Source organism: Buteo buteo, chromosome 8 (genome assembly GCF_964188355.1).
Source record: "Buteo buteo chromosome 8, bButBut1.hap1.1, whole genome shotgun sequence".
In the NCBI taxonomy this organism is placed as follows: domain Eukaryota; kingdom Metazoa; phylum Chordata; class Aves; order Accipitriformes; family Accipitridae; genus Buteo; species Buteo buteo.
In genome coordinates this window covers 36,283,719-36,299,488 of record NC_134178.1, presented here as the reverse complement: position 1 = coordinate 36,299,488, position 15,770 = coordinate 36,283,719, and the positions used below count along the sequence as shown (strand labels likewise).

General features: G+C 38.9%; 1 protein-coding gene across 2 annotated transcripts in view; it reads right to left on the bottom strand.

Annotated features, from left to right (window-relative positions):
* CIP2A (cellular inhibitor of PP2A) overlaps positions 1-15,770 on the bottom strand; it is a 30,701-nt gene that overhangs the window by 2,559 nt on the left and 12,372 nt on the right. For both annotated transcript variants that reach the window (XM_075034112.1, XM_075034113.1), the window contains 8 exons: positions 15,179-15,297; positions 9,383-9,566; positions 7,151-7,225; positions 6,957-7,067; positions 5,391-5,587; positions 3,608-3,721; positions 1,659-1,741; positions 1,006-1,145 (listed from right to left, as the gene is read on the bottom strand). In XM_075034112.1, the coding sequence (XP_074890213.1) occupies positions 1,006-1,145; positions 1,659-1,741; positions 3,608-3,721; positions 5,391-5,587; positions 6,957-7,067; positions 7,151-7,225; positions 9,383-9,566; positions 15,179-15,297 (1,023 nt within the window). The remainder of the gene's footprint in view (positions 1-1,005; positions 1,146-1,658; positions 1,742-3,607; positions 3,722-5,390; positions 5,588-6,956; positions 7,068-7,150; positions 7,226-9,382; positions 9,567-15,178; positions 15,298-15,770) is intronic.

Sequence of the window (15,770 nt, the reverse complement as noted above, 5' to 3'; positions counted from 1 at the left end):
GTAATTAAAAAGCAGTTTTAAAATTACAAGCTTGTTTCAGATATCTTTCTCAGCTCTACATTTGGTGCACATGAATGACTACAGCTACTGCCACACTTTAAAATGTTAGATATCATGGGAAAGCACCAACGCCATGTTATTGTCCTATTTAAGCAGAAGAATTGTTCACAGTTAAGCCATCTACATTTCATTTCAAGTCCTACACCAGTAAATATTTACCGTGAACAAGGGAAATATTTGCTATATACTGGATAATATTTCCTGGAGAGATTAGAGTTTGCTTCCAGGGAATGTAAATAGAGCAAATGCATTTGCCAGACTGCACACTTTGTGTTTGCTGATCAGTTTGCATGTAAAATGAATCTCTGCCTTGTGAGTTTACAGGTAGCCTAACCTACAGGCAAGGACAGATAGGCTGCACTGAAGTTTTGGGGATTTCGTTTTGTTTTTTTAAACATTAACCTGTTAACCTGGTATAGACAAACTGGTCTCTGTTTTGAAAAAAGAGACTATTTTTCTTAGAGATAAAAATAGATTTTTTATTAGAATTTCAAAGATCAAGAAGAAAATCAGATGCATTTTGGAGCACACATGTAGCATATATACCTTAATTCAGGACATGAGAAAGGGGAGAAAGCAAGCCAATCCACATTTTACAGTAGTTAAAACCACTGAAGAGGAATGGGCTACATTCTCTTATTTAATATTGTACTACAGGTTTGTTTTGGTTTTTTTGTTTTTTTTTTTTCTTCCAAACGTTATGTACTCACACAACATGCCTCATTAGAACCTGACCCTGACTTCTTTTCTCTTAAATTCAAGCTCACCTACTTAAAACTCAAAAGGTATACAATTAAATTTGAGAGAATTTGTTCTTGTCCACTACATACATTGCTCTAGTTTCTTTAGCTACTTTACCACTGAAATATTGATTTACCAACTCCATCAGTTAAATACGTATCTGAAATTCCAGTCTCTAGAATGCAGGTGCAAATAATTCCTTACCTTGATACTCAGTTCCTTCCTTGTTTGTTCCGTTTTACTTAATTCCTTTCTAAGAGTATCTATAGTTTGTTCCAGATCTGTTTTTTCTTTCTGCTGAGCTTTCAGTTTTTCTTCCAGAACTTTTATTTTCTGTTGCAAGGCTTAAGAAAATGAACACATTAAAAGATGGGTTGCCAAACTTAGAAAAGAGATACTGCATTGCCTGGGAAACAAGTTTTTGGGTTTGTTGGTGGTGGGGTTTTTTTTTTTTTGACTCAACATGGCTGCTAATAATTGAATTACTGCGTAGTGCCACCTACTGCTAAGTTTTAGTAGTTGCTGCCAGTCATTTGTGGAAGAGTTAAATTAAGCTCTTGTAATTTGCAGTTCATACAGAAAATAGTTCTAATGGACATGCTATAAGAAGATCCTGAAGGGACATATGATACTGTACAGAGATTCAGCGAAGTCCATGTAGTCTGGGAAATGAAGTTTACGTATCCTTCTAAAAAATAAAAAACTGCATTTGTTTCATTCAACTGTTAAATTGTATATCCCTGGCTAACTTTAAGGTTTACAAGCTACTTAATAAGATATAGCTGCTTATCTAGAGCCCATAACACCACCACCTAGTTAGTTCTTTAGGTTCAGTGACCTCTAGGTAAGTGACTTACTTGCTATTTTTCCATCTCTCTCCTGTAGCTGTTGCTGTAATTCTTTTCTGCGATCCTCAGTTTCTATCAACTGTGCAGCAGTCCTAAAATTGCAGAGAAATAAATTTTGATGATCAAAGTGAGATATGCCACCATTTCTCTGTCCTAAGAAGCTAGAATGATTTTTGTATCATTTCCATTTGCTGTCAGGAGCTTCAAATGATCAAACGTATGAATTTGCAGGGTGGGAGCATAGACAGATTTTATTTCCTTCCCCCCCCCCCCCCATGAAACAGTAATTTCCCTTCTCTGATCATGGAGACACAGTAGAAACTACTAAAAAGGTTCATACCTGGAGCTTAAACACCAGAAACTATTGCTTTTGATTACAGCCACAAAGCATTCAAAATACCATAACAGAACTGAAATTGTCATTCAGCCCGAGTAAAAATTCACTGCCATTAGTGATTAAGGATGCCGGGATTTAGCTTTTAGTATGCTCCTGAATCGACAATACCATTTGTAAAACCTATTTCAGCTATTATCCATGCAAGCACATTTATGCATAAAGATTTTCCAATACCATTCTAAACATCTTCCTGATTGTCACTCAGCAAAAACAACCATTTCATAAGGTATCATCATAGCCCATATACAGGTCTGCGTCAGTCTTCACTAGTTAGGATAATATTTAGTTTCCACAATCATTTAATATATAGGTACTGTCATCTACTAGCATTATAGCTGTAACCTGGGAACTTTATGAAGGTAATGTACTTTTTCCATTAGTAGCTAGCCTAATTTCTAAGGCATATTCTATCTGCCACTTGCCTTGCCTAGATGACGTCTGTTGTCACTCTTGTTTACTTGTTTACTCACTTCCTATCTACCAGTTTCTAAGCTGCAGCCTCTAGCAAGGCGGGGGGGGGGGGGGGGCGGGGAAGAGAGTGTATTTCCATGGTCTCCATTTTATTCGTGGCAGTTTGAGAATATCTGTATAATAAATGCTCCCCTGACCTGCCTTTAAAAAGGGGCACCTTTTGTCAGAATATCTCCCCAACTACACTGAGCTGCATCTTGCAGCAGTGAAAGTAAGTGTCCAGATTTATTCAGTAGCAAACTAATGTATCAGTATGAAAATGTTTCCATTTGAATCAGAACTCAAGGCAGTGATTTGGACTGCTCTGATTACTGACAAGGCAAGAGCCTGGAAGGATGAAGTGAACTTTGCAAGTCAAACCAAGAATAGCATTTTATTTCTAAACTGAATACAAGGCCTGCCTATGAGCATATTTTAAAGATATCTTCTGCAAAATTAAGCATTAAAAAAAATTTCTCAAAGAGGAATCCTATTCCCTTAGTTACAATGCTGAAAGGTACATCAGACCTCTATTTTAAGCCATCAAAAGGGAAAAAATAATTAGTCCTCAAGAAGACATAAGTAATGCTAGTTTTTTGGTTGAGGAATGATGTTTTATACCACAGACAGAATAGCAACCACCACTATTTCTAATATAATCTTTAAATATATTAGTTTAGTAGGGTGGTTTTGTTTTTTTTTCTGATCTGATAACATTACAGAGAAACCTTGCAGGCTAAAAGGGAATATGTGAAAATCTTTGGGCGCTAACAGCATTTAAGAATTCAACAACAACCAAAAAGATACCTCCCCACCCCACTAAATGCACCCAAGAACTGGGTTGTCTTCATTGCTCCTTTTAATTCCTCCTGTCACTGAAATCTGTGGGTACTCCTCCCTGCCCCCAACCAATACAGGAGCAAACAAAATAAACCAAACTACAGATTTTCATCTAACACATACATATAAAGCAACACTGAAGCATCTTTTGCTTCCTCTAACTCCACTTCTCAGTCATTACTTAAAGCAGAATTGAAAAATTGAGACTAAAGTGCTATTTAGTTTTACTGTTTATCTTTAATTTGCTTTAAAAAGACCAAATTGAACTTACCTGTCATGCTGCTGCTTGAGTGATTCATTTAGTTTCTTCATTGCTTCCATTTGTTTATTTAGTGAATTGCATGTAATCTGTAGATCTTTACATTGTCTTTCAGTTGTTTCATACCTACAAATGAATTAGGGGGTTATGGTTGAAGACTGTAAGTGCTTTTGAAGAGCTTTTACTTTAATAGTTTGTCAAATAAAAATACTTGACATCATCTGTGCAATCATCCCACTCAAGCTAAAAACAAGGTGTTTTGGGCAGGGTGGGGAAGGGCGGTTCAGTTGAGTGGTAGTTTGTTGTTTGTTTGGGTGTTGTTTTGTTTTTTAAATGAACATACTTAGACGAAGGAAAAAAAAACCAAAACAAAAAAAACAAGCCAAGCTTCAGTGGATCCCTTACATATCCTTAACTACTAAAGATCAGGAAACAACCTTTCTCCAGCAGAAAACTCTTAGGAACTGACAAAACACACAGATGCTTTTATAAATTTGTCATACACAAACTGTCATAAATTAGCTATTTGCAGTCGCCTTTTAAGGGACCCTTTGAGTCAGTCTATGATCTCCAGTTGTCTCGTGATACTAAAAACTGAATATACTGAAGACAATGCAATGTGCATTTAATACAAGTTTGAGGCAGATCTCATGCTCTAAGCAAATGTTTTTCTACTTTCCTACCAAAAGGAAAACTCTCTCCCCTGATGTCAGTTATCTGATTGTTTTTAAGGAACAGTATATTTAAAGTGCACAGATCATTTAGAAAGCAAGTTTTTGCTTTATAAACACATTGTAAGGATCAGAAATCTATTTTATTCCTTCTTTGGAGAATTTACAACTGTTCAATACTAGATTGAGGCTGTTTTCTTTCACATAAATTAGTCAAATACATGTTCACACAGTGTATGGCTGCATACAATTCAAGCACAAAAGCAGGCACTGCCACAGCGACTATACTAGCTACTTGCTCAAGAAACCCCATAATGGACAAAAGTCTTACATATTTTTCCTCCCTCAATGACTCCCTTATTGGGAGCAATATGCCTTCAAAATTGTCTAATACAATGCCTGCTCCCATTATTAAGCAATAAACTCGCTCTCAATTTTATCAGCTTCTTTGCCTTGCTGACACCTAGTGACGAGACCAGCTCATGAGTTGAAAAGCCAAAGCTTTTTAAAGGCATTATTCTTCCAAAGCACATTATATTTTCATAAATAGTTTCTAACTTTATGTACTTTTTGTGCCTCATGTCCTTTTTTAGCTTAAGATCCTAAAGAAATAATGCTTATAAATAATTTGGGACACACAATGTGCCTCCTTCCTCCCTACCTCACTTTAACCTAATTTCAGTCAAATTTGCTACAGAAGCGATAAAAGATGCAGACATACTGTTATTAGCTGCTTCACCAAACTATTTATAGCACGTCATCAAGACAGCATATAAGATCAAAGAAAGAAGCTGAGAGTATGGTATAATACTAATAGAAACTAAGCATTGTTAATTTTGTTTGTTAGAGAACAATGCTCTCTTTTATACAAAGTTCATGCTATTTCCTGAACTGGACCTTCAACATCTACAAATTTAGTTCTCACTCCATTTAACATATTAACTTCTTGAATGACTTAAGTTAACCTCATTGACAAGCTTACAGAAGAAAGAAAAAATAATGAATTTTTCACTTAAAAACATGAAGTAGCATGTAATGTTGACCTTCTAATGCGCTTAGCCCAGTAAAGGGCTTCATCACTCTTTGGATACGAAGTATTCACTTAGAGATCTTATGTGCCTTACCTCTGAAGAAGATCGACAGAGGATATTTTCAGTATTTCATGTTCTTCAGCAACTGTTTGTAATTTTCTGTTGTGTTGAAAGAGCTGTTCAATATCAGTCTGTGCTCTTTCAGATTCTACCTGCTGAGCTTTCAGCAAATCATTAAGTTCTTCATTTTTTCGTTCTGCATCCTTCAACACTGCAGCAAGAGTTCTTGCCTTTGAGTGGAAAGACACCCCCCACCAACAAAAAAAAACAAACCCAACCCACAATTACAAGCAATTCTGTTTCACAAGTCACTTTGTAATTGGCATATTTGAGACCATAGATCTAACACTAAAATGCCAGCAGCTACATTAAGAAAAGGATTTCTCTCACCTAGTATTAACTACAAATTAATTTGTTCACTAAATTCCTTTAGATCCCTTTATAGACAGTGGGAGGGGAGAGGAAAGAATAAAGTAAAAGCTGATACATTTTAGCTATGGATTTAGTAATCTGTAGCCCAATCTTTATTATAACCTTTAAAAAATAGAAATGATTCCCAGTTTTCAATGCACACCTGCCGTGGTTTTGGCTGGAGTAGAGTTTTTTTCTTTCTAGTAGCTGGTATCGTGTTATGTTTTGGATTCAGTATGAGAAGAATGTTGGTAACACACTGATGTTTTCAGTTGTTGCTAAGTAGTGTTTAGACGAAGTCAAGGATTTTTCAGCTTCTCATGCCCAGCCAGAGAGAAGGCTGGAGGGGCACAAGCAGTTGGGAGGGGACACAGCCAGGACAGCTGACCCAAACTGGCCAAAGGGGTATTCCAGACCATATGATGTCATGCCCAGCATATAAAGCTGGGGGAAGAAAGGAGAAAGGGGGGGGATGTTTGGACTGATGGCATTTGTCTTCCCAAGTCACCACCACGCGTGATGGACACCTGCTTCCCTGGAGATGACTGAACACCTGGCTGCCAATGGGAAGTAGTGAATGAATTCCTTGTTTTGCTTTGCTTGTGGGTGTGGCTTTCGCTTTACCTATTAAACTGTCTTTATTTCAGCCCATGAGTTTTCTTGCTTTTACCCTTCTGATTCTCTCCCCTATCCCACTGTGAGGAAGTGAGTGAGCGGCTGCGTGGTGCTTAGTTGCCAGCTGGGGTTAAGACACAACACCTCAAATATATACCCCATGGAAGCAAGCTTTATTTGAAAGTTCATCTTTGACAAGTGATTAAAAGGCACAAACAGGAAACAGTTCTTCATATACCAGCAAATTCTATATAGGATTCTAGTAAGTGGCTTTATTAATTTTCAAGATTACTACCATTAAATTAACACTAATGGTTAACAAACGATAATCAATACAGTAGGTTTGTTTTGTTGACTTCCTATAGGGGAAAGGACATTAAAAGAAAACTGCGCTAAAGAACAATCCAGAGGAAAACAGGGTGTTTATGATAAAAATTAAGACTGCCCTAACTTGCAAGCATAGCTTACAGTTAAGCTGTATAGTTTCTACACATGTAATCACAGTTAAAGCTACCCAGACAATTATTACTCAGCCCCACCTCAGAGTCCCAGAAGGAAGCTCCTGCTACTTACCTCGGACTCAGCCTGGGCTCTCTGACATCGGTACTGAGCCATAAGCCTATCCGCCTGAGCCAGAGCTAATGTCTTTGCTTCTAAAAGGTCTTGCAGCCTAGTTTCTTTAGACTGTACATAGGAAGAACATTTTTCATTAACATTTTCTGAATGTACAGACAGCAATGTACCCATACACATTAGGTTGTACTCACTGCTAACGCCGACAGCTTCTGCTCATAGACATCCATTATGTCAGATATCCTCATATCAGTGAATGGCTCCTTCATCTGTGGAAATGTTTTCCAATTACTGCTACTGTAAATTGGTATTTACTTAGATAGGTAACGTGGGCCTAAAGAGCGCAGTAGTTTTGTGAACTCCACTTGTCCACTAGCTTTTTGAGTTCTTATGTCTGAGACTGCTCAAATGCATCCACCTGACTCTTTGTGGAAAGTTTGTGAATAATTGAACTACTTAAGCTGAATAGGATTCATCTGCAGAAGACTATCAGTCCAGCACTATGAAAAGGTAACATCACCACTCTAAAATGGTTCCCCTTGGTCTAATCTTTGCTGGAGAATTAGCAGTCCTCTCATAGGACACCTAAAGTAATTTGGCCTAGTATTAACAGCATGAAATACATATGGCTAAAAATCTCTGTTCATACTCCACGGCCTTCTCAACATACAGATTATCAGAAAAGGCCCAGGTAAGTTGTTCTGAAAGGATACTATCCAGAACAGAACTTACTATGTTAATCCACTGACTTACTAGAGGAAATTTACCATATATGGTACAAGTCCTAAGTGTTTATTAAAATATATGCCTGAGTCAAGTGAGAATGCTACTTGGTGATTTCAGGATATTTTTTCTTAGGCAGTGCTACTATAACAGCAGTTTTGAGCAGCTGTTCATAAATGCTGATACATTACCAAGTACAAGCTATCCCAGCTGTTCATACAATGAACACCTACCATCTCTGCACCATTTTGAACCATTATGTAAGAATTTCTTTGCATATTAACAGTAGCCCCTGCATGGCTCCAGTTCTCAGCTCATTTTCCTGTCCCTAAAGTTGGAAACAAGTAGTTTCTTTTCCTGCTTCCAAACCTCTAATCTCTATGTCCTTTTAGATATTACTACTATAAGAAAAGTTTCTGTAAGTTCCCTTCCCTCTCTCTGTACAGTAATACTACTAAAAGTGTTTTCTCAATTATGTTTTAACACACATTTGAGCTTCATATAACATACAGAACACACACAGAGATGAAGTACTGCATATTTTAAAGTGAGTGTGTATATTCATTTTTAAAGGAAAGTTCTACTAATTAGAAGGTCTAAGAAAAGATTCACTCAATTTCTCCCCTCAAAAATTGAAGCAGTTTTACAATCTGTCACATTACTGGAAGGTGCTGCACAAGTGCTGTTAGGCACCTGTGGCTGCTTTGACTTACATTGATATATACACAGCAATGCACCTACAGACTGTTGTGTGCGGCCTCAAAAGGATGATCAATGGGAGCATCCCATGGCAGAGTACGAAGTAAGCCAATGAAGACTCACTCGACCTTTTTCACTATTATGCTAGCAGCTGCCTGGAACTGGTAGCTTGCCGAGTTTCATTCTTATCTGTTACAAGAGGGAGGACCATTGCAAAGCTAAGGCTGGAGGCAATGCCACTAATACAGATATCAAGCTGTTATCAAGCACATTCTGTTTGTTTTCCCAATTTGCATACTGTTCTTTTAAGCCAAAAGAAAATAGAAGCAACCATTCAGATTCATCACTCAGTCTAAAGCAGCTACAAAGCAATTAACTTGCTTTGAACAGAAAAAAGAAAGAGGAAATATAGCTAGTATCTGACAGCATGGCCCACAAAGAAGCACGCTATATGTGGTGCCTGTTTGAGCATCTCATTCATAATGCATATTGCTGCAGAGGGAAGCAAAAACTTTCTTCTGAAGTAATAACAGTGCCTTTCCAAGAAGGCCACAAATACTAGAGTCAGCTACAGGCAAGAAAAGGAAAATGTTCGTATGCGTGTTTAGGCATATAAGAAATGCACCATACTCTTCTAAAGCAGTATATGATCTCTATTTTATCACAGGCTATATCTTAGGAAGCAGGGGGAGAAGGCTCCTTGTAAGTGTCCCAGCAAGTCTAAGCAGTTGTGACTATATCTGACACCTGTCTCCACATCTAACAACTAGAAGAGTGTGGGCAACCCCACCGGAGAAAGGGATCTCAATAAGGAGCCCAGCTTCTGAAGTAGCACAAAGAATTATTATTGAATTCTGCTCAGGAGCTCAATAAAAGGAACACATTCTAAATAGGTAGGAATCTGATACATGTGCTATAGCCTGACACTTGGACTTTAATTTCCGCCCCCCCCCCCCCAAAAAAAAGTGTCATATATTTAACAAGTGTATATAAATTCTACTAGCCTGTAATCCAGAATGAAGTTTTTGTATTAATTCCTGAATATTTGAAGTTGTGGATCCATCACTTGAAGGACAGGACCTCACCGAAGTAACGTTGGTCATGGGTGACTGCATTTGGATTCTTTTTGATGCATGCTCTGTTTCTTGTTGTCTGTAAGCATTATTTGCCGCAATGCTTTCACCAAGCCTATATAAACATAAAGGCCATAATGAAATAACCTGCTACAAATACCATTGCAAGAATTGAAGATGAGAACAATTTCATAACATAATCAACTTCCCTTACACTGGAAACAGATTACAGAACAGTCACATTTGCATTATCACACAACATTAAGATGTAGTATCAGACATGTGCCCAAACTGTCCAGAGATACAGAAAGTAGAACAAAACCAAAAAATAAAAAAAACAAAAAAAAAGAAAAGAAAAGAGAAAGCCTGTCATGGCTAACCTTTAGAAAGAAATGCAGTATCACACCAGAAAGGGCAGAACAGATCATCTGTCCCTTATTAGCCTGAGAAACAGGTTATTTCACATGTCATTATTCAACTTAACTAGGCCACTGTTTGTAAGTAGGAAGATTGAGAAGGTATGAGGTGTAAAAATAAGAAGATTAAATCATGAAAAGGCAGAGTGCTACCAATAAACCTTAGTTTTTCCTTGTCTGTGATGCTATTTTACATATTATATTGAGTACCACACGTTTCATTTTGTAAGTTTTAACCAAAATTTAAGTATGCAGGTAAAAGTACAATCGGTTAAAATTTGTACAGGGAAGAGAACACAAAAGCTTAGACAGAAGTAATTACAGTACCTATATTCCAGTGTCTGTATGTTACTTGAGGTTGGTATTTTTGAGGCAGCTACTAATGACATGTTTCAAATCAGAGAGAATGGTAAGTGAAAAGAGCTGATTTCTGAGGCACCACTCAAAAATCTTTTCTTCTAGATAAATTCCTTAGTTACTAAGTTATACCAAACACTTCACTGAAGTGCTGTCTCAATTGATTCCTAAGTGAACAGAGTCCATTTTTAAATACACAAGTTGTTTGGTTATTCCATTGTACAACTCTGGGCATATTGCATTGTACAGATCCATCATTCTTCCAGCCACACTATTTCTTACTGGCCATTATAAAAATGTTTCCTATATCCACAAAATCATGTGATCATAGAATAGTTGAGGTTGAAAGGGACCTCTAGAGATCATCTAGTTCAACTCCCCTGCTCTAAGCAGGTTGCCCAGGACTACATCCAGTAGTTTTGTCTGTCTCAAAGGATGAAGACTCTACACAACTTCTCTTGACAACCTTTTCAGTGTTTTATTCCCCTTATAGTAAAAGTGTTTTGTTTTGTTTTTAATACATTTAAAGAAATTAAAAAGGTATTTTTTTTTTCTTATATTTCAGTTTGTACCTACTTCTTGTCCTGTCAATGGATACCACTGAGAAGACTCTGGCTCCATCTTCTTAGTTCATTTCCACAGACTTTTATATACATTGATAAGATCCCCTGCCAAGTCTTCTCAAAACTAAACAATCCCAGCTCCCTCAGTCTCACTTTGTACGAGACACACTCATCCCTCAAACATCTTAATGGCCCTTCACTAGACTCACTCTAGTATGTTTGTATCTCTTGTACTGGGGAGCCCAGACCTGGACACGCCACTCCAGATGTGGTCTCGCCACAGCTGAGCAGAGGGGAATGATCACCTCCTTCGACCTTCCAGCAGTACTCTTCCTAATGCAGTCCAGGGTGCTATTGACCATCTTTGCCATTCTTGAAGACAGAAGTTATATTTGCTTTCTTCTAGTCCTCATGAACCTCTCCCAATCACCATGATTTTTCAAAGATAATCTGGGGTGGCCTTGCAATGACATCAGCCAACTCACTAAGCACTCATGGGTACATCCTGTCAGGTGTCATGGACTTCTGTGTGTTCAGTTTGTTTAAATGTTCCATAACCTGATCCTCTGCCACGCAGGGTAAGTCTTCCTTCCTCTAGACTTTCCCATTGCTCTCAGGGACCTATGATTCCGAAAGGCAAATCATATCAGTGAAGACCAAGGTGAACATGGCATTGAGTATATCAAACTTTTCCATGTCCTTTGTCACCAGTTCCCCTGCCCCATTCAGCAGAAAGGCATACTGTCTTTTGCTGCTGGCATACTGGTAGAAGTCTTTCTTGTTGCCCTTCACGTCTGTCACCAGGTTCAACTCCAGGTGAGCTCTGGCTTTTCTAACCCCATCCCTGTATATTGGGACACTTTATCTTCCTCCCAGGTCATCTGTCTCTGCTTCCACCTCTTGCATGCTTCCTTTTTATATTTGAATTTTGTCAAGCACTCCTTGCAGGCCTCCTGCCATGTTTGTTTGATTTTTTTGCTCGTTGGAATGGGATGGACCATTAAGGCCTTGAAGAAAATGATCCTTTGCTGAGGAGGGGTGAAGGGGATGGGGCAGGAGGTGAGAAAAAAATAAAAACAACAACAACAACAAAATCAACCAGCTGTTCTTGGCCCCTCTTCTCCCCGGGGCTGTATCCCATGACATTCTTCCAAGCAGATCATGAAAGAGACCAAGATCTGCTCTCCTGAAGTCCAGGGTTGTGTTCCAACTTTTTGCCCTGCTCCCTCCTCTCAGGAACTTGAGCATCACCATCTCATGGTCACTGCAACCAAGGATGTCACTGATCTTCACATCCCCAAACAGTTCTTCCCTGTTTGTAAGCAATCAGGTCCAGCAGGATGTCTTCTATCATCTGCTCTTCAATCCTCTGTGTTAGGAAACGTTCATCAAAGTGCTTCAGAAACCTCCTGGATTGCTGGTGCCCTACTGTGTTACCTCTTCAGCAGATACCAAGGTGGCTAAAGTCTCCTACAAGGACCACAGTCTGTGAATGTGAGGCTTCTTACAGTTGTCTAAAAGCTTCATCTACTACTTTTTTCCGATCCAGCAGTCTGCAGCAGACACCCACTACAATGTTGCCCATTTTGGTCTGCCTCCTAATCAGAACTCACTCAGCTGGTTTATCTGTCCCAAGGGAGAGTTCCATACCTTCCCTCTGCTCTCTCATAAAAAGGGCAACTCTCCTTCCTCACCCTTCTGGCTCATCATTCCTGAAGATTCTGTATGCATCCATTGCAGCACTCCAGTCATGTGAGTCATCCCATCACAGCTCTTGTGATTCCATAGCCCTGTAACTGCATGCAGACTTCCAGTTTCTCCTGTTTCTTCTCAAATGCTGTGTGCATTATTTTGCAGGCATTTCAGAGAGGAACCCCACCTCACTGATCTCCCAGGAAGAGTATGAGGGCTTTTCCCCAATACTATCCTGTAGGCAATCTCTTATTTATGTGCATATTGGGGTGACCCAGCTTTAGCTCTATTGTGTTGATTGTACAGTTCTTCCTGTTCACATAAACCCAAACGCTTTGTTTTCCAACTGTCCTGGTTTCAGCTGGGATAGAGTTAATTGTCTTCCTAGTAGGTAGTATAGTACTATGTTTGAGTTAGGTATGAGAAGAATGTTAATAACACTGATGTTTTCAGGTGTTGCTAAGTAATGTGTACACTAAAGTCAAGAATTTTTCAGCTTCTGATGCCCAGCCAACAAGAAGGCTGGAGGGGCACAAGCAGTTGGGAGGGGACACAGCCAGGGCAGCTCACCCGAAGTGGCCAACGGGGTATTCCATACCATGTGACATCACATCTAGTATATAAACTGGGGGGAGGTGGGGAGGGGGGCAAAATCACTGCTTGTGAACTAACCAGGCATTAGTTGGCAGGTGGTGAGCAATTGTATTGTGCATCACTTGTATATTCCAATCCTTTTATTATTACTATTGTCATTTTATTAGTGTTATTATCAGTATTAGTTTCTTCTTTTCTGTTCTATTAAACCATTCTTATGTCAACCCATGAGTTTTACTTTTTTTTTTTTTTTTTTTTTCCCCCCCTGATTCTCTCCCCCATCCCACGTGGTGGGGGAAATGAGTGAGCAGCTGCATGGTGTTTAGCTGCTGGCTGCGATTAAACCATGACACCATTCAACCCATTCTACCACTTCCTCACTTGATTGTTGGTCATCTTTTCCCCTCCCTTGTCACTTTTAGTTTAAAGGTCTCCTCAGCATGTTGGCCAGTCCTTGATCTTGAGTCTCATGGTCATGGAAACCAAACCAAAACTGTTTCCAACACTGGTTGCACAACCAATTGTTGACCTACAGAATCTGTCCACTTCTCTCTCCTCAAGCCCTTCCCCTCTCCCTGGTGGAATCAAGGGGAATATCACACCTGTGCCCCCATGGCTTCCAGCCATCGCCATCATAGGAGTCTCCATTTCCCAACCCAGTAGGCATAGATTCTGTCTGCCCCTTCTTTGGTACATCTGGAGTCTCAGACACTTGAACCTGAAGGTCTTGAAGAAGGATCTGGTCAATCTCCTCTTCATCATTTCTGATGACCTCCTGCAGCTCCTTTACTTGGCACCACAAATCCTCAGCAACTGCACACCTGCTGTCGGCTAGAAGACCACCTCCTACTGGCCCAGCCTTAGTAAGAGATCCCAAGCACTCCCTGTAGCCTCAGAGCTCCAGAGCTGCATACCTCTTCTGAAACCCTATTTGGGTTGGTGCTTCAGCTTTCAAAATTTATTTTGTACCCATTTTGATGGTTTTACAGACATTCTTCTACTTAACATACCCTACCCCCAGCACCCACTCTGTATTTCTCTCCTGAAGTCTACAGCTAACTAGATATATTGATATTATTGATATGTAGTACTACTTGGTAATCATAAAAACAGCACTGATGTTTTCAGGATGAACACAGTTTTAGACTTATTACTGTGTTCTTATCACTGGCCTGTTTTGGGGTTATGATAGAAAAGAGTACGATTCCCTAGGGTGTGGGGATTTTTTGTTTATTTGTTGTTTAAAGTTCCTGTACATGCCACTAACTTCACAAGCTTTCTCAAAAACAACCAAAAAGCCACAGTGAAGCAAATTACCACGATTTGGTTAGGTCATCTTCCTTTACTTTTCCCCCCCTCCGTATAAGTAGTAATGCAGTCACTGTTCCAACATTAACTAGTTATGTTATAAATCTTTCACTCGAGAAAAGCAGCTCAAATGCCAAAAAGGCATCCAATTTGGAAGTCCTTTCAAACAATTCCCATTTTTGTTTTTAAAAAGCTCTGCTAACAAAAAGGGAAGAAGTGTCACATTGGTTTTCTAGGTTGCAAAGACTGTGACGGTTTTTCCTATTTTATTACGTCTACAGAAATAAGGACTCCATCAAATAGTTTCTCAATACTTTTTCCCCTATTTAGGCCACCTTAAATACTACCTGAACTACCATCTGCCTGTGTCTTATCCTATTCTGTTCTTTCTTGGAAGTTACTGCAAAAGGGTAAGCAAAGCTTTAGGAACTGAAGAGTGATGTGTCTGACAAAGTTCAGTAGAGAGAGAAATCTGACAGTCAGAATATTAGATGCACTCCAATTAGTAAGTTGCAAGCACAGACTTCATACAAAAGAACCCTGAAGGACAGAAGTCAGTTACTACTATGCTCTCTAGGATCTGATGTTAATTGAATACCGTCAGCATTTGAACTACTTCCTCTGGCCTCCAAGATCACTACTGTCTCTTAAGTGCAGATAAAGAAGAAACAAGACAATTTTTTCTAAAAAAATTTTTCTGTCTCTGATGAACCAAAAGTAATATACCAAGAAACATGAATATCACTAAGCCCATAAAAATGTCAAATCCTACTAGACTATCACAAAAATAAACTTACACTATGGCAGGAAAATCTGGTAAGGGTGCAGCCTCAAACAATATTTTAAGTCCCACTTGGACTTGCTCTCTGTGGTCTGATGTTAAAGCAAACGTCAAAGGCATAATCAAGCGTTGATCCTAAAAAAGAAACTGCTTCGGTCAAAACAAGATATAACAGTCAACAACAACAAAAAAACCCAAACCACCCAGCCGTCACACTATTAAAGCCCGTGAGCACAGAAGTGTTTTATTCAAAACTTAAGCTACCTTCTTAAAGTTTGCCCTTCTAAGTTTCTGAGCCTGAAGTCAATGGAAGAGAAGAAATTTTAAAAACAGTTTACACTTCAGAGTATTTAGAAACATGTTTTCCCATTAAAGCCAATGCAACAGGTAAAGAAGCTACTTAATTGCTTCAAGTTTTCAAGTGCTTGATTTCCATGATAAAGGGTCACAAGCTTAAGTTTTATAAGGATTTCCTGAGGACTGTGAAACACTGATTGCTACCCATTAAATTACATAATTCTCATTATTGAAAGAAACCCCTCCAAAACAGCATGAACTGTTTGACTGTCTGGATTACTTTTCAATCAACAAAGTAAATTGTTAAGGTA